Source organism: Thamnophis sirtalis, unplaced genomic scaffold (assembly GCF_051295495.1).
Source record: "Thamnophis sirtalis isolate CommonGarterSnake01/CBP01778 unplaced genomic scaffold, rThaSir2_p1.2 scaffold_4, whole genome shotgun sequence".
Classification (NCBI taxonomy): Eukaryota; Metazoa; Chordata; class Lepidosauria; order Squamata; family Natricidae; genus Thamnophis; species Thamnophis sirtalis.
The window spans coordinates 133,131,789-133,154,486 of record NW_028261384.1 but is presented as its reverse complement, the minus strand read 5'-3'; the positions used below and the strand labels follow the sequence as shown (position 1 = coordinate 133,154,486).

Sequence of the window (22,698 nt, the reverse complement as noted above, 5' to 3'; positions counted from 1 at the left end):
ACAGGTTAAGAATTTATAATGGGAAACTTTGGGTCCACAGAGGCCCTTCAGTTTACTTTGTTTTATAATAGTTTAATAAAGAAAAGGAGAATTGGATAGAAGGGCTTGCGGTGGCTTAATAAGCTGCATTTTATATATCATTGTAAGTCAAAATCTTACTGCAATCCTTTTCTATAGTCCAGTGATGGATAAACTTTTTGGGATCACGTGCCAAAAATGGGGGTGGGGAGTGCAGGGGGGTCATGTGAGGACATGCCCACCCCCATAATGCTATGCGCACGGCCCCAGTGCACATGCACATGTGACCAGCACAACACACACATAGACACAGACACTTTATTAGCCCTCCCCAGGTTGCAGAGGCTTTCGAGGAGCCTCCAGAGGGCGAAAAAACGGCCCGACAGACAACAGGAAGTCACTTCTGGGTTGCTCGTAGGGCCGTTTTTTGTCCTGAAGCCTCCAGAGAGTGAAAAATGGTCCTACAAGCAACCTGGAAGTTCAGGAACTGTGACTTCTGGTTTGTCCGTAGGGCCAGTTTTTGCCCTTCGGAGCCTTCAGGAGGCTTCCCTAAAGAGTGAAAAATGGCCCAATGTGCAAACCATTCAGGGAAGCCTCCAGACGGTGAAAAACAGCCGAAAAGAAGGCCGAAGTCATCATGTGCATGCTGAAGCTGACAGGGCAATGCCTCGCGTGCCCTCAAGACTGGACTACTGCAATGCGCTCTACATGGGGCAGCCCTTGAAGAGCATTCGGAGACTTCAGCTCATCCAGAATGCAGCCGCGCGAGCGATTGTGGGTGCACCTCGGTACACCCACGTTACACCTATCCTCCGCGAGCTGCACTGGTTACCGATTGGTCTCCGGATACGCTTCAAGGTGCTAGTCGTCACTTATAAAGCCCTTCATGGTATTGGACCTGGATACTTGAGAGACCGCCTGCTGCCAATCACCTCCCAAAGACCCATTAGATCACACAGATTAGGTCTCCTCCAGGTTCCGTCTACTAGCCAATGCCATCTGGCTACTACCCGGGGGAGGGCCTTCTCTGTGGCGGCTCTGGCCCTTTGGAACGAGCTCCTCGCAGAGATTTGGACCCTCACCTCTCTCCAGGCCTTCCGAAAAGCTGTTAAAACCTGGCTGTATCGGCCGGCCTGGGATCAATGAGTTCCCTTCCCCTCTCGAATCGTGTGGCTTTTGGTTGTTTTTAAATGCCCTGTACTTTTCGCTGTAGTTTTTGTGTTCCCCTTCCCCTCCTTTGGGTTTGTGCGCCGCCCTGAGTCCCGCCGGGAATAGGGCGGCATATAAATAAAATGAACCTCGAACCTAACAAATGGCTCCACGTGCCATAGGTTCACCATCATGGATATAGTCTTTACTATGAAATCAATAACCAATTTCATTGTATTTAAGTACAATGACAATAAAGATTATACTTATACTTAATTGGAAGTATCTGCATAATAAATATCAGAATGGGGAATCACACCAGACAAAAATCAACAAAAATGGTTAATCACAACTTAATATACCATATTAATGTCAATGTGCTTATTTTAAATAAAACTGGATCACCATCAGTGATGGGTTGCAGGTGGTATGCCCTGGTACCGGCGTACTGGAGCCTGCCAGGAGTACTGGATACCATTCCAGTACGGTGCTCAAGAGGGCCCACCCGCCAACCCGAGCTCCTTACCTGTCTTTTAAGTCTTCCGTGCTTCCGCTGAGCAGCTGGAGCATTGCGAAGGAAGTGAACCAGGATAGCACAGGGCCTCCCACTCCCATCCCTCAAAGCCACTCGAGGAGAATACCATGGTCAATGGTATCAAAAGAGGTCAAGTACAGCAAGGATAGATGCACTTCCCTCATCCTGCTCCTGCTAGAGACCATCTAAAAGGGAGATAATTGCTATTTCTGTCCTATATCCAGGCCTGAAACCTGACTGGCAGGATTGACCTATCTATCTATCTGTCTGTCTATCATCTCTCTATACATACATGCACCCTTTCATCTATATATTAATCACTGTCCATTTTGAATGTCTAGCGGGAAGATGGAACAAAGCTGTGACTGCAATACGCTTTCAGACTTGCAAGGTTCTGTTACTGACATCTTATAATCAAAAGGTTATTAGTGTGATGGAATAGCGGTAAGGAGGTAGATTCTCAGGAGGGAGGGGTGGCATTCCAGAGGAGCAGGAGACAACTCAGTCCAGGAATTATGAATGAAAGAGGTGGAAAACAGTCCGTCCATGGTAGGTACGTTGTACGTGCATATAGTAGAGTTCTGGCAAGATTTTGTCTTATAGATGTGTGTTGTGGCCCAGAAGGAGCCATTGATGCTGCCACCAGACTCCGACAGCGAGGGGCCCTCTGAGTCAGCTCTGGACGATGTGGAGGACCCTGGACAGGGTTCTGACTCTGAGCAGGGCGCAGAGAGGTTGGTTGGTCACCAGGAGGCGCCTAAGCCTTGGACCAGTGGGGAGGAGACAAGGGAGTGTGAGCCTGAGGTCAGCAGTGAGTTGTTCCTGCATGCCCGCACCGAAGAGCTAATAGGCATCAGGAACAGTTGCGCAAGTACAGGAGTGAATTGCACTCAGCTGGTGGTCATTGGGCTCCTCTCCAGATTATAAAAGGACTGCTTGTGCACACGCCCCTCTTGCAGAAGTCAATGCAGGAACTAATGTCGGAGAACATTATTGTGAGCTTGTCAGGCTGGATTGCTGCCAAGCTTTATCTGTGCTGGATTGCTGCCCAAGTTTGTCTGTGCCGGTTTGCTGCCAAGGACCTGTCTGTCTGTTAATTAAATGCTGTAACTTATCTTTGGCTCGGAGTGTGTGTTGGTGTGGGACGAGAGGGGTCAGAACAGATGTGAAACAATAAAGAACTCAGCTACAAAGCATCACCATTCTTAGCTTTGGGTTGGTCAATCAGCTTGATAGTTTCGGTTACCAAGTTTGGTCCACCTTGAAGGGCTAATTGTTTGAGAAGATCGACTCAAGTTTTAGAAGAATCGAATGAACTTTTTGTCCACAGAGTGAATTCCCTGAAGAACCAGTGTTGCTCGTAAACAAATTAACATGTCAAGCTCTTTAATTAAGATGGGAATTGCATCAGAAGGAACATTCAAGTAAACCTTAAAGACATGGGCACATATTTTTTTTCAATTTATAAAAATGGGTGGTTTCCTAGAAGAAGATGGAAGGTCATCTCTCCTTCCCACTTTTGATCCGCAGTACTATTTACTTTGTTTCTCCAATAACACTTTCCTCTACTGATAGTTGTAGACTTTCTCACTAGCGTTTTCTATCATGTAAGTTGAACAGTTCTACCAATTATTCTGGTTTTTTTTTTTCCTTATCGGTCACGACAGCTTTGAAAGGAATTAAATTGTGGTTGTTTTTTTTTTCTAATGTTCTGAGGGAAAGGTTGGACGCATCACACCTTTTCCTATTTTTTCTAAAGATTTGGTCCCAGAAAGAACTCATAATGGAATGGCAGAAATATTGAACAGGACAGCTATGGTAACGGAGTTCATTCTTGTAGGCTTCACTCGTATCCGATGGCTGCAGATCCTCCTCTTTTGGGTCCTCCTTCTCACTTATCTTCTGACCATCATGGGAAACCTTCTCATCATCTACATCACTCTGGTTGACCATCGCCTTCATACCCCCATGTATTTTTTCCTCCGGAACTTTTCCGTCTTGGAAATAGGATTTATCTCTTCTGCCATCCCGAAGGCCTTGCTGAACTTGGCGTCGGGCAACACTACCATTTCTCTTGCGGGCTGCTTCACACAGACCTTCTTCTACTTTATTTTGGGCACTGCTGAATTCTTTATTTTGGCTACCATGTCCTTTGACCGCTATGTAGCCATCTGTAACCCTCTACGCTACACAGTCATCATGAACAACAAATTGTGCACTCAGTTAGTGGTAGGTTCTTGGCTGATCAGTTTCCTCTATGTCATCGTGCCCCTTATTCTGCTATTTCGTCTGCCCTTCTGTGGTCCAAATGTCATCAATCACTTCTTCTGTGACAACATCCCACTGATCAAGCTTGCCTGTAGCAGCACCGAGTTCCTGGAACTGATGGATTTTCTCATGGCTACCATGACTGTGCTGGGGACTTTGGCCGTCACAATCGTTTCCTACATTAAAATCATTGCTGCTGTCATGCACATTCCTTCCAGGACAGGCAGGCAGAAGGCTTTCTCCACCTGTGCTTCTCACATTGTGGTAGTTTTCATCACCTACGGGAGTTGCATTTTCATGTACGTCAAGCCCACGCAAAGCGGTGGGCTGGACCTCAGCAAGACGGTAGGTGTCTTGAACAATGTAGTTTCCCCTTTGCTCAACCCTTTCATTTACAGCCTGAGAAATAGGCAGGTGAAAACAGCTTTGAAGGATGCTTGTGGGTGGAAATGAGAACAGCTTTGGAGGATGGTTGGGGATGGAGAGGAAAACAGCGTGGGGGATGGTTGGGGATGGAGAGGAAAACAGCTTTGGAGGATGGTTGGGGATGGAGATGAGCATCTACTAATCGGGGAAATGATCTCCTTCAGTTCCGGAACTCTGTGGGACACATGAGAATGAATAGAGCAGTGTGTACAACATCAGAATGACTACTACGTGTAGAGCCCATACTTCAATCCTTCAGGTGATAAAGTTGATGGACTAAGAGAAAAGGCAAGAGAGACTGAGAGAAAGAAAAGAAGGACTTGGAAGAACATTTCTTATCTTTTGTTATCGTTGTAGATGCTGCTCAATTAACAAAAGACCGAAAGATTTGGCTCTGCCAGTTGGCCTGGGTTCTACAGAGGGAGTTCCACACTTGAGGTACACTATATTGCCAAAAGTGTTTGTTCACCTGCCTTTACTCGCATATGAACTTACTGTAAATGACACCCCATTCCTAATCCATAGGGTACAATACGACGTTGGTCCAGCCTTTGCAGCTATAACAGCTTCAACTCTTCTGGGAAGGCTGTCCACAAGGTTCAGGAGTGTGTTTATGACCATTCTTCCAGAAGTGCATTTGTGAGGTCACACTGATGTTGGACAAGTTTACGTGGCCTACCACTTCATGGCTGAGTTGCTGTCATTCCCAAACACTTCCACGTTCTTATAATACAGCTGACAGTTTGACTGTGGAATATTTAGGAGTGAGGAAATTTCATGACTGGATTTGTTGCACAGGTGGCATCCTATCACAGTTCCACGCAGGAATTCATTGAGCTTCTGAGAGTGCCCCATTCTTTCACAAATGTTTGTCAAAACAGTCTGCATGCCTAGGTACTTGATTTTATACACCTGTGGCCACGGAAGTGATTGGAACACCTGATTCTGATTATTTGGATGGGTGAGTGAATACTTTTGGCAATATAGTGTACCTGTTAGATTGCTTGCAGACTCTCCCTCCCTCCTTCCTCTTGTTCTTTACTCTCTACCTCTCCCTCTTTCTTTTTTGGTAATCATATAGCTGTATTTCTACATTGCATTCCTTTTCATTGTTTATTTTATTGCTCTATACTTTTGCTTCTGAGAGAGAGAGAGAGACAGAGAGGGGGAGGGGGAAGAGAGAGTGAGGAGAGAGGGAGGAGAGAGATGAGAAAATTTTGGTGCTCTGAGCTTGCTTATTCTTACATACATTTGTGTGTGTTTGTGTGTGTGTGTGTGTATGAAAACAAGCTCAGAGAGCACCAAAGTTTCCTATTGCACTCACAGCCCAAGGATAGAAACTATCTTTAAACCTGTTTGTTCGGCTGACTATACAGTGATGTCTTCTGCCCGATGGTAGAAGTGCAAAGAGACACTGACCAGGGTGTGAATCATCTCTGAGTATCTTCCTTACTCTGCTAAAGCAGCGAGACCTGGCGATGTCATTCAGTGGTGTACATGTACAATGTCTCCATTCTATTCAGTAATTGAAATACTTATTTTTTTAAAAAAATAATCTTTATTGAACAATTTAATCTTTAAAAACAGAAAGAAAAACACAAGAAGAAAAAGCAAAACAGGAAACATACATAATAATGTAAAGCAATTATACAGCCTTCTGAATCGGCTTCCATATTTAGCCTTTCTAGTTCTCCATTTTGCATTGCCTTCCTAGTGCTGTTTCTTTGTCCTATAATATAACAACAGTAGTAGTAATATGTTGTGGCCTGGCAAGAGCCGTTGGCCACCAGGTGGCGGCAGAGCATTGGATCAGAGGGAGTGTTCAGGGAAACACTTGGGAGTTGTTGCAGGATGCACCCCGTTGAAGAGTTACTCGACGGAAGGAACAACTGAGTACTTACAGGAGATGATTGCGAATAGAATAAATTCTATTCCAAATTTTATAGAAATCAGATTCTTCTCTTTCTTTTAGTTCTATTGTCATGTTGTTCATCTCTGCACATTCGAGTACTTTTCTAATTATTGTTTCATCTGCGGGTGTATGGATTTTTTTCCAGCTTTGTGCAGAAGCAATCCTAGCTACAGTGAGCATATGCATTATTATGTATTGAAGTTCTTCCATTTTTGGATCTAATAGTCCTAATAAGAATGCTTCTGGATTTAGTTCTATTTTTTGCTCCGTAATTTATTCCAAACATTTCCGAATTTTGCACCAGTAATTAAAATATTATGCCTCCATTTATGTAGTAAGTATATTATTATGCCAAGGCTTCATACAAGACCAGTACTAAAATATCGCCAATAAGCATTACAGTAGCATGTAAAATGCTAGACAGGGCAAAAAAAATATGTAAGGGTAGAAGTTCGTTCTCTGAGCTTGTGGGTTGGTTTATGAATATTTCATTACCAGGCTAGGTAATATCATCAGTGGCATTTAGGGTAGCTCCCTAACTCTGCTGAAGATGTTACCTAACCTGGTAAGGAAACATTCAGAAACCAACCCACAAGTTCAGAGAATGAGCTTCCACCCTCATCCTATGCCCGAGCTACAGATATTCATCAGAAAAAAATATGTTATGCCCATGGTTATTGTTCTAACAGTTGAGTTGGCAAGATATAAATCATGTGACAATGCTATACCTGTTTCTTTAAATCATACTGTAAAATGTGATTGGTAGCTGTTTTCCCCAATTGGCCATAAGAGGGAGCCAGAATGACTGTTAGCTCTCTGTTTCTTAGATGCTGGGCTGATCTGATCTGAGTGTTTTGGAAGCTGGCTGTTAGAAAGTGCCGTGAGCTATTGTAAGTTTTGCAACTGCTAGCAGACTTTGAGTACTGAACTGATTATATGATACTGAACTATGTTATTTGGATTATCCCTTAACTGAAAGACGTTGATGACTGACTGTCTTATCCGTGTATGACTTGGACTGTTTGATGGACTCTGATACCTCTATTTCCATGAAAGTAAAAGCCTATTTAAACTGCAGCGTCTCTGTATGCTGGTTTGTGTGTTCTCCAACACAACTCTCACAACGCTTCTTTGAACCTACTCGCTCTCCCAACGGGGAGCTTACCTAACACTTATCTGCACTACTATAGACTGGGACCTTGTGGGAAGGACATCACTGAGTTGTAAAGATGATCTTAGCATTGGCACTCTTTTCCTCTTTTCCATTTCATTTTCTTCCCTCCCTTCTGTGGGAAGTTGGCACCCATCTCTTTCCTAGGAAAATGAGATATTTTAGGAAATATTAAAAGGGCAGAATATTTCCCCTAAAAGGGAGGCAAAAACTCACCACCACCCTCAACTTTGTCAATGGGCCATTAAGGCCTGGGCCAGTCTACATAACAAAGCTCTATGTCCTTGAGGCATAGCCATAGTAGGAATTGCCCAAAGCCCTTTCATTACATCATCACCCAGGAAGGCTCAACCAAGCTTGGGACTACAGAGTTGCCCCTGCATGGCCCCATCAGTGTCTGACAACCAATCAGAATACAAGCTCAAATTCAAAAGCCCAGAGAGGGCATAAAACCCAGGCATTCTCAGCATCTCTTCCCTTTTTTGCCCAGCATCTCAAGCCATGTGATCCTGTCCACCATAAACCATCTTTCCAAACAGCCACCAAGTTTCCAGTGTCTTTCTCCCACCTTGGAACTGAACCCAGCAGGATATTTCTTTCAGCACTTCCATTCTCTCTTTCTCTCGTACATATTCTGTTTATGGTAAAATAGCCAGAGTGCAATGGTTTCTAAAAAGGTAATTATATTTTTGTTAATGTTAAAGTGGTGAAATACAGTAACAGCAACAGCAACCAAAGCCCTGTACATTTTCCAAAGGGAAACAATAAGACATACCGTATTTTTCGGAGTATAAGACGCACCAGAATATAAGATGCACCAAGGTTTTGAAGAGGCAATTTAAAAAAAAAAAAAAAGATTTTGCACTGTGCAGACCTCCCCAAAATGGGCTGCTTTTCACCAAAATAGGCCCATTGTTTTTTTAAAAAAGGGCATGAATTGTCTTTAGGAGATTTATAGAGTACTCCTGGGAGCTTGGGGGGGGGGGCAAATTGAGCAAAAAAAGGGGCCGTTTTTTTCCCCAAAAAAGTTCATGAATAGCCTTTAGGAGGCTTGTAGAGTGTTCCTGGGCAGCCCCAAAAATGAGCAAAAAAATGGCCCATGTGTTTTTGCAAAAACAGGACCATTTTTTGTCAAACAAAAAGGGCCTGAATAGCCTTTAGGAGGCTTAATGAGTGCTCCTGGGGGCTGGGGGGGGGATTGAGCAAAAAATGGCCCGTTGTTTGCTCATTTCTGCCCTCCCCAGCCCCAGAAGCACCCTGAAAGCCTCCTAAAGGCTACACATGGCCATTTTGGTGAAGGGGACAGGGTTGCGGGAGGCAAAAATGCTGTATTCAGTGTATAAGACGCACCCAGATTTTCAGTCTCTTTTTTGAGGGGAAAATGGTGTGTCTTATACTTCGAAAAATACAGGTAATTGAAATATACTGCACAAAAAGTTAACTTATATAAATTATACTGACTTAAATAAATTGAAAGGGGGAAAAGAGCAATTTATTAACAGAAGAAATGATCCATACAATTGTAGCTAACAGCATTCAAGTTAATTTAGTCCTTAAGTTCCTCATTAAATATAGAGTGTACATTAATATATTGACATTATCTACTTGTTTTTGGTGATAGAAACTTATTAAAAAATTGGCAACAAATTCATATTCTGGGTCGCAATGTGAGTTCAGTGGTGTGATCATAAAAACCATTTGAGGAACATGAACGAAAGGGATGAAGGTGGAGAACACCAATTATTTTAGGAGCAAGATCTCTGGTGCTCAAAGATGGAGTAACAAGATGAGACACACTGCACTGTGCAAAATTATTTTCACTTGAACAGGTATAGTTTCGTGTTGTGGCCCAGCAGGAACTGTTGGAGCTGCCACCAGACTCTGACAGCGAGGGGCCCTATGAGTCGGCCCTGGAGGATGTGGAGGACCCTGGACAAGGTTCCGACTCCGAGCTGGGTGTAGAGAGACTGGTTGGCCACCAGGTGGTGCCTGAGCCTTGGATCAGTGGGGAGGAGACAAGGGAGAGTGATCCAGAAGCCAGCAGTGAGTTGTTCCTGGATGCACGCCATCAAAGAGCTACTCGGCATCAAGAACAATTACGCAATTACAGGAGGTAATTGCGCTCAGCTAGTGGTCATTAGGCTCCTCTCCAGACTATAAAAAAGACTGCTTGTGACACACCCCTCTTGCAGATGTCAACGCATTGACTAAAGAGAACGTAACTAACTTGGCAGGCTGGATTGCTGCCAAGGTTTGTCTGAATTGCTGCCAAGGTTTGTCGGACTTGCTGCCTTATCTGTTTGTTTGCTTGGCTTTCAGCCACCGAGATTCTGTTCTTGTTATTAAAGGACATTCTAATTAAGCTTGTCTCGGCTTTCATTACTGGACGGAGGAAGGGGTCCGAACAGTTTCCAGACTTCATTCTGAAAACAAATACTTTGCTTTAAAGGCATTTTATCAAGGCATGTTAGAATCCAGCTTTGCATTCGCCAGCTTTCCAAACTTATAAATCTATGGGCCTCTACGAATAATAGAGTTAAAGTGAGTAAATTAGTTATTTTACACTATTTGCAATCTATATGAATCCCAAAGGACTTTGGATAGTGTACAATGTCCCACCACAAGAAGATCAAGCTATGAATCCTAAGTCAAAATTAATGTAAGAACTCGGCTCAACTAAATACCCAAGAAACCCTCCTCCCCCTCAATGCATAATTGAATTTTTTGCAGAATTTACTTCTTCCCTCTGTTCATCTCTTTGTATCTTCTGATTCAAACTCTCTATGGTTTATTAGGTTTATTGGATTTATATGCCGCCCTTCTCTCAAGGACTCAGCATTTCAGTCATCCAAGGTGATGGTTGTCCCAAAGGTGCTTTTTCAACAGGCAACTGGATGTTCTGTTTATTCTGTGAAGATGTTTTGCTTCTCATCCAAGCAGCTTGTCAGGCCTGCAATTATATTCCTTTTAGAATTTTGGCCTGCCACATTTTCTCTTATTTCATTATGCTGTTTCTTTAGTGTAGTTGATGGGAGGGGGGAATAGACAGGAGTAGGATTGGGAATGTATTGTTGTCATTCTTTTCTAGAAGCCAAGGTGATCTTTTGTCTCTGTACTTTTACACCTGACCGGAAGCAGCTGGGTGTGGATGCCAGCGTGCAAGAAGAAGATTGGACTATGTGATGGATTGTGGGTGTGGGGACAAGATCATGAACTTTTAACTGGGTGGGATTCTGATGTAATTTCCAGAATTGGGATTTACACAGATGTGCTAAGATGTCTGATTTATTAAATTGGAACTTTAAGGATCGTCTTGCCTTGGACTCTGATTTAATTCTACATGGTACTTGGAACGCTGACACAGCTTCTATCTCTAACCTGTGCCATCCAACTCTATACATGTCTTATTCTCTCTGTTAATGGAGGAAAACTTACTACAGATTTTTCTCTTAGGTAGACTTTATCTTAGGTTGACTTAAGTAATAACTTCAGACTTCCCTATCTCTAAGTCTATTTCTTATTCAAACTTACCATCTAAACTATATGGACTTCAACTCCCAGAAAGCATGCTGGCTGAGGAATTCTGAGAGTTGAAGTCGATACATATGACAGTTGCCAAGGTTGAGAAAAATTGTCTTAACTAATTAATAGATTACATGCCATCAAGTCCTATTCTATTCTATTCTATTCTATTCTATTTTTCTTTATTGGCCATATTGTTTTACAATTTTTCCATGTGAAAGCCTACTTTCAGTGACACCAAAGGACTTTGTCATGCAGTTCACACAATTTGGTGCAAAAAAAGTCTTATATGTGTGCCTCTTTGTGTATATAAGAGATGAAATCAAATGCAGAGAGATAGCTTCCTTGACTTCAAAAACCTCAAACTCCATACACATGAAGTCTAAACAACTGCTTTGGATCCAGATGACACAATGATTTAGGAGGTTCTAAGACAAGGATATAAGCTAAAATTGGCATTGTGTTATGTCAACTTATCCATTTCCATGTACCAACCAGATAAAGCATATCAGTTTTGGATTAATATCTGACAGAGTTCTTCTCCTTTTGATATTGATATTCTCACCCATAAGAATCACAAAAAAAATTCTTGGGTTCTGTTTTTACATTTGTTCATGAACTCCCTTCTTATTTTGGCCCTTCTTTTCACACCCTCCCCAAAATGGATCAGCTGTGAGTTTTGTGCTTTTTTTCACCATGTCTGTCATTACTTGTTTGACCAGATCATTTTTCAGGGTGAAGACGAAAGGGTTCAGAAATGGACAGACAATTGTGGTGAGAAGGGCAGGGATCTTACGGACATCAAGGGTCTTCTTTTGGGATGGTGTGACGTACATAAAGATGCTGACACCGGAGGTGACGGAGATCATGGTCAGGTGGGTAGCGCAAGTATTGAAGACTTTTGCCCGACCTGTAGTAGTGGAGATACGCATTATGGCTGTGATGATACATATGTAAGAAACCAGCGTTAAGACGGAAGAGCAGAGGATCACCACAGACGACAGCACAAAGTCCATCAACTCTATGAGGTGGGTGTCATTGCAGGAAAGATTTAGCAGGGGGCCACTATCACAAAAGAAATGGTTGATGATGTTGGACTTGCAGTAGGATAGTCTGCTGATCATGATGATGGGAATAAGAACGGAGAAGAACCCACCCAACCAGCAACCCAATACCATCTGGATGCAGACCTGGCTGCTCATGATGGCATGATATTGCAATGGGTTGCATATGGCAGCATAACGGTCATAAGACATGGAGGTCAACAGAAGAAACTCTACTGTCCCTAGGAAGAAATAGAAATACGTTTGTGCCATGCAACCAGCGAAAGAGATAGACTTGTCCCCAGAGAGGAGGCTCCAGATCAATTGAGGGCTGGTGACGGAGGTGAAGAAGATGTCAAGGATGGAGAAATTGCCAAGGAAGAAGTACATTGGAGTACGCAGGCGGCTATCTGACAGTACAATGCAGAGGATGATGGAATTGCCTCCCAAGGCTCCAACGTAAATGACGAAGAAGAGGAAGGCAAGTAGGAGCTCCGATGGACGCCCAACAGAGAAACCCAGGAGGATGAATCCAGACATGCTTTGGTTCTCCATTTGATTTTTGTCTTATGGTTCTTAAGAATAGCATCTGAAAGTACAAAGTTTACAACAGGTGCTCACTACACCTGGTCATACACTGAATTTTGCAATTCTCATTATGTCCAATCACACTTTGCCAATAAAAAATTCTATTCTATTCTATTCTATTCTATTCTATTCTATTCTATTCTATGCTATGCTATGCTATGCTATGCTATGCTATCCTATCCTATCCTATCCTATCCTATCCTACAATACCCTACCCTACCCTACTCTACTCTATTCTATTTTATTCTATTCTATTCTCTGTTGCCTATGCTATGCAATGTTATGCTATTCTATTCTACCCTACCCTACCTTACTCTATTCTATTTTATTCTATTCTATTCTCTGTTGCCTATGCTATGTTATTCTATTCTATTCTACTCTATTCTATTCTATTCTATTCCATTCCATTCTATTCTATTCTACCCTACTCTATTCTATTTTATTCTATTCTCTGTTGCCTATGCTATGTTATGCTATTCTATTCTATTCTATTCCATCCCATCCCATCCCATCCCATCCATCCTATCCCATCCCTTTCCTTTCCATTCTATGCTAATGCAAACCTTGCAATTCCATCTCAAATTTCCATTTGTTAACCACATAAATCATGGAGACAAAAACAAACAATTTAAGATAGAGAATTTCAGGAGGAAAACCAGGGCAGGGGTGGGGGGGGATCCTACCACTCTTCACTGAAATCAAACCTTTCCTAGTCATTCTTCATAGATTTGCAATGCTCAACGGGGAAAATGAAGTACAGTGCAAAAATGAGATTCAGAGGCAAAAGAAAGAGAGAGAAAAACACATGGGCATGGACAAAGAACACTGCAATAGTTTGTAGAAAAAAACCCCAATTCTGTATGCTTATCTCAATGAATAGGCCCTACTGTATTGATCAATGACATCTTCCTGTATCCCAAGTATTATTTTCTATGTTGGTGACAGCATGTTTCCAAGAAACACATACAGGGAAGGGATATAGGAAAAAAATGCAGGGTCTAAGTTCTATGTCAACCATCCTAGTGGTATCTGATTGGCCAAAATGCTGGACCAAGGTACCTTTAGGCTCTTATGTTATATCTGAATTAATAGAATGAAAGAGTAGAGTAGAGTAGAGTACAGTAGAGTAGAGTAGAGTAGAGTAGGGTAGGGTAGGGTAGGGTAGGGTAGGGTAGGGTAGGGTAGAGTACAGTATAACAGGACAGGACAAGACAGGACAGAACAGAACAGAATAGAATAGGCTGGAAGGGATCTTGGAGGTCTTCTAGTCCAACCCCCAGCTCAATCAGGAGAACCTATACCAATTTAAATAAGTGACGGTCTATATTCTTCCTAAAAACATCCAGTGATGGAGCTCCCATGATTACTGGAGGCAACTTCTGTTCCACTGGTTAATTGTCCTCACTGTTATGAAGTTTCTCCTTAATTCCAGGTTGCTTCTCTCTTTGATTAGTTTCAACCATTGTTTCTTGTCCTGCCCTCTGGTGCATTGACGAATAATTTGACCCCCTCTTCTTCGTGGCAGCCCTTAAAATTCTGGAATTGTGTCACAGTCACCCCTAATTCTCATCTTCTTTAGACTAGCCAAACCCAAATCCTCCAGCCATTCTCCACATGTTTTGATCTCCAGGCCATAATAACAAGAGGCATTGCAGCTAATCATAATGCAATTTGTTGGTATTTATGAGTTACAAATCATGGATATTGACAAATGAACATCGCTAATTCTGGCTACTTTCAAAACTATGCTTAAAGCTAACATTATATGAACCGAGTGTTTATCCTCCAGCCCCCCCTACAAAATTTACTTTTGTAGTAAATTTCCGTATGTATTATTGGAACAAGAACGATGAGAGGGGGTGGAAGATAAAGCATATGAAGAACAGTTACAGGAATTGGATACGTCTATTCTAATGAAAAGAAGGACTAGGGAAGACATGATAGAGGTGTTCCAATATTTGTGAGGCTCCTCCAAAGACGAAGGGGTCAAATTATTTTCCAAAGCACTAAAAAGCAAGATGAGAAGCAATGGGTGGGAATTAATCAGGGAGGGAAGCAACCTAAAACTAAGAGAAATTTCCTGACAGTGAGAATAATCAACCAGTGGAATGGCTTCAGAAGTTCTGGATGCTCCATCACTGGAGGCTTTCAAAAAAAAAAAAAAAGAGTGGACGACCATTTATCTGAAATGGTACAAGGTCTCCTGTTTGAGTGGGGGGTTGGACTGCAAGATCTCCAAGGTCCTTGGAGGTCTTCTAGTCCAACCCCCTGCCTAGGCAGGAAACCCTATACAGTTTCAGAAAGATGGCTATCCAACATCTTCTTAAAGACTTGCAGTGTTGGGGCATTCACAACTTCTGGAGGCAGTTTGTTCCACTGATTAATTGTTCTAACTGCCAGGACATTTCTTCTCAGTTCTAAGTTGCTTCTCTCCTTGATTAGTTTCCACCCATTGCTTCTTGTTCTGCCTTGGAGAATAGCTTGACTCCCTCTTCTTTGTGGCAACCCCTGAGATATTGGAACACTGCTATCATGTCTCCCATAGTCCTTCTCTTCATTAAACTAGACACACCCAGTTCCTGCAACCGTTCTTCATATGTTTTAGTCTCCAGTCTAAATTTAATTTATGTTTAAATTTATGTTTAATTTATGTTTGCAGGATTTAATTTATGTTTGCTTCTAAACCAGCCCCGGACATTGTACATTAGAAATTATCTGACTGAATCTACCACTTTTGAACTCTGCAAACCATTTCTTACTTTCATAGATTAAATATTACAGCTAATCACTCTTGGGAACAGAACATTTAAAAAAAATTGCAAAAATACTCACCCCTTGCAAAGTGCCCTACGAATTATTCACACTTTTTTTCAAGATCTTCAGATTCACACTGGGAAATCCAATATTCTAGATTATTAAGACAATGATCAATACAAATCAGAGGCTAAACGACAATATCTATCAAATTTGTATTTGCTAGTTTATTTTTGGCAGGCAGTATTTTTTACCACTTAACAATCTATATATAAACCGTATTCAAGATATTTTCCTCCTTATCAATTTTTCTCTTTTCCATTTACTTATTTTTTTTAATTCTGTTTAAAAAGGTCTAACTTATCTTCAAAATGTTCACCAGGAAGAAATGAAAAGAATGAATAAAAATAAAAAAGGACTAGGGGAGACATGATAGCAGTGTTCCAATATCTCAGGGGTTGCCATAAAGAGCAGGGAGTCAAGTTATTCTCCAAAGCACCTGAGAGCATGAAAAAAGCAACAGGTGGAAACGAATCAAGGAGAGAAGCAACTTAGAACTGAGGAGAAATTTCCTGACAGTTAAAACAATTAATCCGTGGAACAGAAATTGCCTCCAGAAGACATGAATGCCCCAACACTGGAAGTCTTTAAGAAGATGTTAGATAGGCATTTGTCTGAAATGGTATAAGGTTTCCTGTCTAGACAGGGGGTTGGACTATAAGACCCCATCCAACTCTGTTATTCTATTCTATTCTTTGACTGAGAATCTCCATAAATACAACATATTTAGAAAATGTCCATTATTTCTCTGTTCCATTATTTCACATTTTTTTGGTTACTAATAGCCATTTCTAGATTGAGAAATTGTGCTGATTTTGCTTATAAATCAGAAGCAGAGCAAATGCATCTGTTAAAACATTACCCATTGATTCAGTGTTTGAGAAGCATAACTTTCTCTGTTCCAGTGGTTTTGGGGAGATGCCTTGTCTTCTTGGCTCCTGAATGTGCCCTTTGTGCAGTTTTGCTGCCTTCTTCTACATTTATTCTGGGCAATGAACATGGAAGCCACCTTGTATAGACAATGAGCCTAGTTACTGTTTGGAAGCATAATAAGGTGTAGCACATATTCGAAACTAACGGTAAAGATCCCACAGGGATCTCTCAAGAAGCAAAAAAATCTACTGCAAGTTGCCAGAAATAGCTATCATGCCTTCTCTGTCTGCTTCCTCTGTAGATGTCAAACCCAAAACCAGACTAAAACATTGTGTGTGTATTTCTCATGGATTGTGGTTTATTTTGTTGGGGATTATCAGAGGTTTTGTTTCTTAATCATCATCATCATCTTTTTTAAAAATAATTTATATATTCCCAGGTACGATTCCCAGTAAGGGTATGGCTAGCTGATGAGAGCTAAATAGCTTGAAATAGATCTATACTAGTCTCTATTTATTTATTTATTTATTTATTTATTTATTTATTTATTTATTTATCAGCACAATTGCAACACAAATGTAACAAAGGCAACATTAAAAAAAATGGCTTTCTGCTTGGATGACTCCCAGAGTGAGCCGATAGACAGAAAATGGAAGCAGTATGCTCCCTCCCATATTTGGGCATACCAGGGGTTTTGACACAATACGTACCTATTTCCCTGGCTTAGCTGATAAAGGAGGAGAGCCTGTGGCTTAGTGGCTAATGTAACTGCCTAATATGTAATACAGCCCAGGTTTGATTCCCAGTAAGGATATGGCTAGCTGATGAGAGCTAAATAGCTTGAAATAGATCTGTACTAGTCTCCCTTTATTTATTTATCAGCACAATTGTAACACAAATGTAATAAAGGGAACATTAATTTTTTTTTTTAATGGCTTTCTGCCTGGATGGCTCCCAGAGTGAGCCGATAGACAGAAAAGGGAAGTAGTATGCTCCCTCCCATATTTGGGCATACCAGGGGTTGTTACCCTGTATGTGTATGTGTATGTGTGTGTGTGTGTGTGTGTGTGTGTGTGTGTGTGTATGTGTGTGTGTGTGTGTGTGTGTACATACGTACGTTTGTGTGTGTGTGTGTGTGTATATTCAGCAGATATATTCTCAGTGTTTCCAGAGAGAGAAGTAGCTGCCTCTACCTAGGATTAAACTCACAGCCTCCTGATTCTGAGGCAAGAGCTCCATCTTCCTGATTACCATAACTTCTATGTATTCTCAAGTCCCCTTCTAAAACCACATCAGTGCGCGTTCATTACATCTAAAAGCAGCACATGCCACAGCTTAACAGAGTGGAAGTGAAACCTGAATATCTACTTCAAGGTCACATCAATGACGAATCATCTCGATTTCTTGCAAAACACAACCCATTGTCTCAGTTCAGTCCTCAAAGCATCCTCGACTTGTTTGTTCCTCAAACAATATATGAATGGGATCAAAAGTGGAGCCATGACAGTATTCAAAAGAGCCGTTATTTTGTTGAAGTCCGATTTGTTGCTGCCTTTGGGTCTTATGTACATGAAGATGCAACTGCTGTAGGTGATGGAGATCACAGTCATGTGTGAGGCGCAAGTGGAGAAGGTCTTCCTCCTCCCTGTAGTTGATGGGATTCTCAGAATTGTAGAAACGATTTTGATGTAAGACACAACGTTGGTAATTAAGGTCCCAAGCAAAGAGAATGTGGCAATCACAAAATTAATCAGTTCTAGGAGGCCGGTGTCAACACACGATAGTTTGATTAGTGGTCCATTGTCACAAAAAAAGTGATTGATGATGTTGTTAGGACCACAAAATGGCATTTGAAAGAAAAGAATGGCTGGAACTAGAATGAGTGACAACCCCCCAATCCAACAACAAAGTACCAATAATGAGCAGATATCTTCATTCATGATGGTTGGGTAGTGAAGAGGGTTGCAGATGGCGATGTATCGATCAACAGACATTGTGGCCAGTAGAAGGAACTCAACAGTGCCAAGAACGAAGTGGAGGAACATCTGTGTGAAGCAACCAGCTAAAGAGATGCTCTTGCTGCCAATGGCCACGTTGGCCAGTGTTTTAGGAATGATAGTACTCACATACCCAATCTCTACCCATGCCACATGCCGGAGGAAAAAATACATTGGGCTATAAAGTTGGACGTTCACCAATGTGATGATAATAATCAACATGTTTCCTATTAATGTCAAAATGTAAATCCCAAGTAGGATGAGAAAAAGGCCAATAGCAAGTTGATGGTTGTTGGTCAGCCCTAACAATATGAACTCTCTCACCAGGGTTCTGTTTGCCATTTAGTTCATTCCTAGAAAACAGAATGAAACGATAAGAGATGGCTCCAACCTCATTTTTCATTTCAATCACACATTTCAAATAAACACAGTCTCACCAGCTTTGATTCTCATCAAATGGTTAGCCTTATGGGCAAAGACAAAAACGAGGGGGTCAACCTGTCCTCCGAAGCACCTGAAGGGCCAGAGAAGAAGCAATGGATGAAAACTAAGCAAGGAGAGAAGCAACATAGAAATAAGGAGAAATTTCCTGATAGTTAAAACAATTAATCCGTGGAACAGAAATTGCCTACAGAAGACGTGAATGCCCCAACACTGGAAGTCTTTAAGAAGATGGTTGATAGCCATTTGTCTGAAATGGTATAGGATTTCCTGTCTAGGCAGGGGTTGGACTAGAAGACCTCCAAGGTCCCTTCCAACTCTGTTATTCTACTCTATTCTATTCTATTCTATTCTATTCTATTCTATTCAGTTAAGACAGTTAAAACAATTAATTAACCCAACACTGGGCCCATTGGTGGAAGAAGTCTGTGCAGAAAATCAAACAGCTCTACTTGTGAACCCGTTTGAATCTCCTGCGATCCTCGTCTCCTTTCCCTTCCCCCCGTCCTTCCTTGTTTGTGCGATATAGACGTATTATTCAAAGCTGTAGGAAAAGTAAAATGTTAATCTGAAAAACAAAAACAAAAACAAAAAAACACCAATTAATCAGTGGAGCAACTTGCCTTCAGAAGTTATGGGTATTCCAACACTGGAAGTTTTTAAGAAGAGATTGGACAACCATTTGTCTGAAGTAGTTTAGGGTTTCCTGCCTAAGCAGGGGGTTGGACTAGAAGACCTTCGAGGTCCCTTCCAACTCTGCTATTCTATTAATCTCTGATATAGTAGGAAATTATGGTTTGAATCAGATCAAGTTACTTCTAGTCATTAGAGATTCTAAGAAGGCGCAGAATATTCTCACCTGTTCAAGATTACGTATACTTCTAGTCATGGAAAAATCTACTTTTCACAGGTGAAGTACTTAACTATTTTATCTTTGCTCAATCCTCTCTTCCCATCTCACCTGAGATATCCTTTTTCTCTTTCAGACAGAAGAAAATTCACACATCTCTTTCAACTTTTCTTACTGCAGTTATTAGAAGTATCTTCCTGTTGAATAGAGGGATGCAGTGGCTCAGTGGCTAAGATACCTAGCTTGTTGATCAGAAAGGTCAGCAGTTCAGTGGTTCGAATCCCTAGTGCCAGGTAACGGAGGGGATGGTATGGTATGGAATGGAATAGGGAATAGAATAGAATAGGATAGGGGATAGGGGATAGGGGATAGAATAGAATAAGAAAGGGGATAGGATGGGATAGGATAAGAGAGGAAAGGATGGGATGGAATGGAATAAGGAAAAGGATAGGATAGACTAGGATAGGATAGCGTAGGATAGGGAACAGGAAATTGAAAAAACACCTTTGGGACAACCAGGACCTGGATGACTGAGAATCTCAATAGTTATTTAGTGAAAAGCAATGCTGTGTTGAACCATGGATGGTGTATGACCTACCTGGAATGTCACAACATATGAAGGAAATATATCACATTTTCTCCACTGGAGGCCTGCTACAATGAACTGAAAATTATTGGTCTGTGTCTGGACACACGATCTTACATGTTTCCTCCCAGCTTCTATATTTGCATACCTCTAAATATCTAAGGTGGCTCAGTGGCTAAGACACTGAGCTTGTCAGTCAAAAGGTTGGCAGTTCAGCGGTTTGAATCCCTAGTGCCGCATAATGGGATGAGCCTCCATTACTTGCCCCAGCTTCTGCCAACCTAGCAGTTTGAAAGCACATAAAAATGCAAGGGTGGGAGAGAGGGAGAGAGAGATGAATTCAACATAAAACTCATATAGGGAAATTTGGGACTAATTAACTCTCTGACAAAATATTCGTCATCCAGATTTGTCAGTCATGTAAATACAATCAGTATGCTTATAAATTAAGATCAAAAGAGACTTGGTTCAGAGGGCACATTCCCTATGAGGAATTGTATGTGTAAACCAAGTTTGGCTTCAGTTTTGTTTCAAAACCAGTCCTGAACACCCTTTACCTTTATCCTTTATGCTCCAAACTCAACCGCAGAAAATACGACTTCAGCAACAGAGTGGTCAACGCCTGGAATGCTCTACCTGACTCTGTTGTTACATCCTCAAACCCCCACAGCTTCAACCTTAAACTGTCTATAGTGGACCTCAGCCCATTCCTAAGAAGTCCATGAAGGGGGGGGGGCGTGCATAAGCATACTAGCGTGCCCACCGTCCCTGTCCTACTGTCCCAGTTTATTTGTATTCATTTCCTTTGTTCATGTCCATGTTTATACTTATACCTCTTGTACGTGTTTGACAAACTAAATATAAATAAATAAATAAAAATGCCTTGGCAAGGCCACACTTGGAATACTGCACTCAATTTTGGTTGCCACAATGTAAAAAAGATGTGGAGACTCTAGAAAGAGTGCAGAGAAGAGCAACAAAGATGATTAGGGGATTGGAGGCTAAAACATATGAAGAACAGTTGCAGGAACTGGGCATGTCTAGTTTAAGGAAAAGAAGGACTAAGGGAAACATGATAGCAATGTTCCAATATCTCAGGGGCTGCCACAAAGAAGAGGGAGTCAAGCTATCCTTCAAGGCACCTAAGGGTAGGATAAGAAGCAATGGGTGGAAACTGATCAAGAAGAGAAGCCACTTAGAACTGAGAAGAAATGTCCTGACAATTAGAACAATTAATCACTGGAACAATTTATCTCCAGACGTTGTGAATGCTCCAACACTGGAAGATTTTAAGAAGATTTTGGATCCCCATTTGTCTGAAGTGGTGTAGGGTTTCCTGCCTAGGCAGGGGATTGGACTAGAAGACCTCCAAGGTCCCTTCCAACTCTGTTATTTTACTCTAAATCAATCAATCAATCAATAATGTAACAATCTGAAACTTTTCAATCAGTCTCTTGATCTTCCGAACAGTATTAAAAATATTCTTAACCCAAGTATTGAAACATTTCCAAAATCCTCCCCATTTCCAATGTACTTTAAAATATTCTCACGAAAATATCCATCAGAATTTTACTCCCTCATTCAAATTTAGGAAAAGGTAATATTCACCATTCAAAGTGCCTTTGGAAAGATTTTTTCTTGGTTCACAGGTGTATACAGGACAATGTTTCTCCATGCATAACTTCCATGTTCATTTTTTTCTGCATGCTAAAAACACCAAGAAGAATTGATATATGCATCCATAACTTCCATCTCTTTTCATGGCACTGAGTACAGAAGTAACTTCTTATAAGCCACGGAGCTAATTATTATTTTGAAATAGAGGGTGTAAGAGGTATTCAAGATTGGCTTGCAGAGATCCCTCCGGGACTCCTGAAGCAGTGAAGAAATGCATTGTAGAGGAATCTGTAATAGGCATTTTATGTCTTTTTCCTTTATTGATGTCAAACCCAAAGGCAGGAAAAAATCACTGTCTGCATGTCCCTCCTGAATTGTGCTTCATTTTGTCCTCTCTCATGCAATGCACCATACAACTTTAGTTATGTGTTCTGACCCCCTCCTCGGTCCAGTAACGAATGCCGAGACAAGCTTAACTGGAATGTACTTTAATAGCAAGACACCAAGACCTCGGTGGCTGAAAGCCAAGCAGAACAAACAGATAAGAACCTTGGCAGCAACTCAGACAAACTCAGGCAGCAATAAACACAGATAAGGCTTGGCAGCAATTCAGCCTGTCAAGCTCACAGTAATGTCCTCCGACACTCAATCCTGCATTGACTTCTGCAAAGAGTGGTGTGTGCACCAGTAGCTTTTTATAGTCTGGAGAGGAGCCTAATTACCACCAACTGAGTACAATCACCTCCTGTAATTGCGTAATTGTTTCTGACGCCTAGTAGCTCTTCGATGGCGTGCATCCAGGAACAACTAACTACTAGCCTCCGGCTCACTCTCCCTTGTCTCCTCCCTTCTGGTCCAAGGCTCAGGTGCTTCCTGGTGGTCAACCAG

The 22,698-nt window shown here is 41.6% G+C and overlaps 3 protein-coding genes across 3 annotated transcripts; 1 reads left to right on the top strand and 2 right to left on the bottom strand.

Annotated features, from left to right (window-relative positions):
• Positions 1-3,517: 3,517 nt before the first annotated feature.
• On the top strand, positions 3,518-4,423 carry LOC148046707 (olfactory receptor 6E1-like). The gene has a single exon (XM_087714905.1). The coding sequence runs from the start codon at positions 3,518-3,520 to the stop codon at positions 4,421-4,423; it is 906 nt and encodes a 301-aa protein (XP_087571031.1).
• A 5,699-nt stretch (positions 4,424-10,122) lies between these two features.
• LOC106550577 (olfactory receptor 6J1-like) lies at positions 10,123-12,599 on the bottom strand. Its single transcript, XM_087714904.1, has 2 exons — positions 11,697-12,599; positions 10,123-10,155 (listed from the first exon to the last, which is right to left on the bottom strand). The coding sequence occupies exons 1-2, from the start codon at positions 12,597-12,599 to the stop codon at positions 10,123-10,125; spliced, it is 936 nt and encodes a 311-aa protein (XP_087571030.1).
• Positions 12,600-17,710: 5,111 nt separating this feature from the next.
• On the bottom strand, positions 17,711-18,658 carry LOC148046706 (olfactory receptor 6E1-like). The gene has a single exon (XM_087714903.1). The coding sequence runs from the start codon at positions 18,656-18,658 to the stop codon at positions 17,711-17,713; it is 948 nt and encodes a 315-aa protein (XP_087571029.1).
• Between the last annotated feature and the right edge of the window lie 4,040 nt (positions 18,659-22,698).

Bases quoted from the DNA above. Each gene is read 5' to 3' on its own strand.
- LOC148046707 (XM_087714905.1), top strand. From the start codon at position 3,518: ATGGTAACGGAGTTCATTCTTGTAGGCTTCACTCGTATCCGATGGCTG.
- LOC106550577 (XM_087714904.1), bottom strand. From the start codon at position 12,599: ATGGAGAACCAAAGCATGTCTGGATTCATCCTCCTGGGTTTCTCTGTT. The intron at 10,156-11,696 runs GTGAAAAAAAGC...TTGGGTATTTAG, and splicing joins AACAAGTAATGACAGACATG to TTGAGCCGAGTTCTTACATT.
- LOC148046706 (XM_087714903.1), bottom strand. From the start codon at position 18,658: ATGGCAAACAGAACCCTGGTGAGAGAGTTCATATTGTTAGGGCTGACC.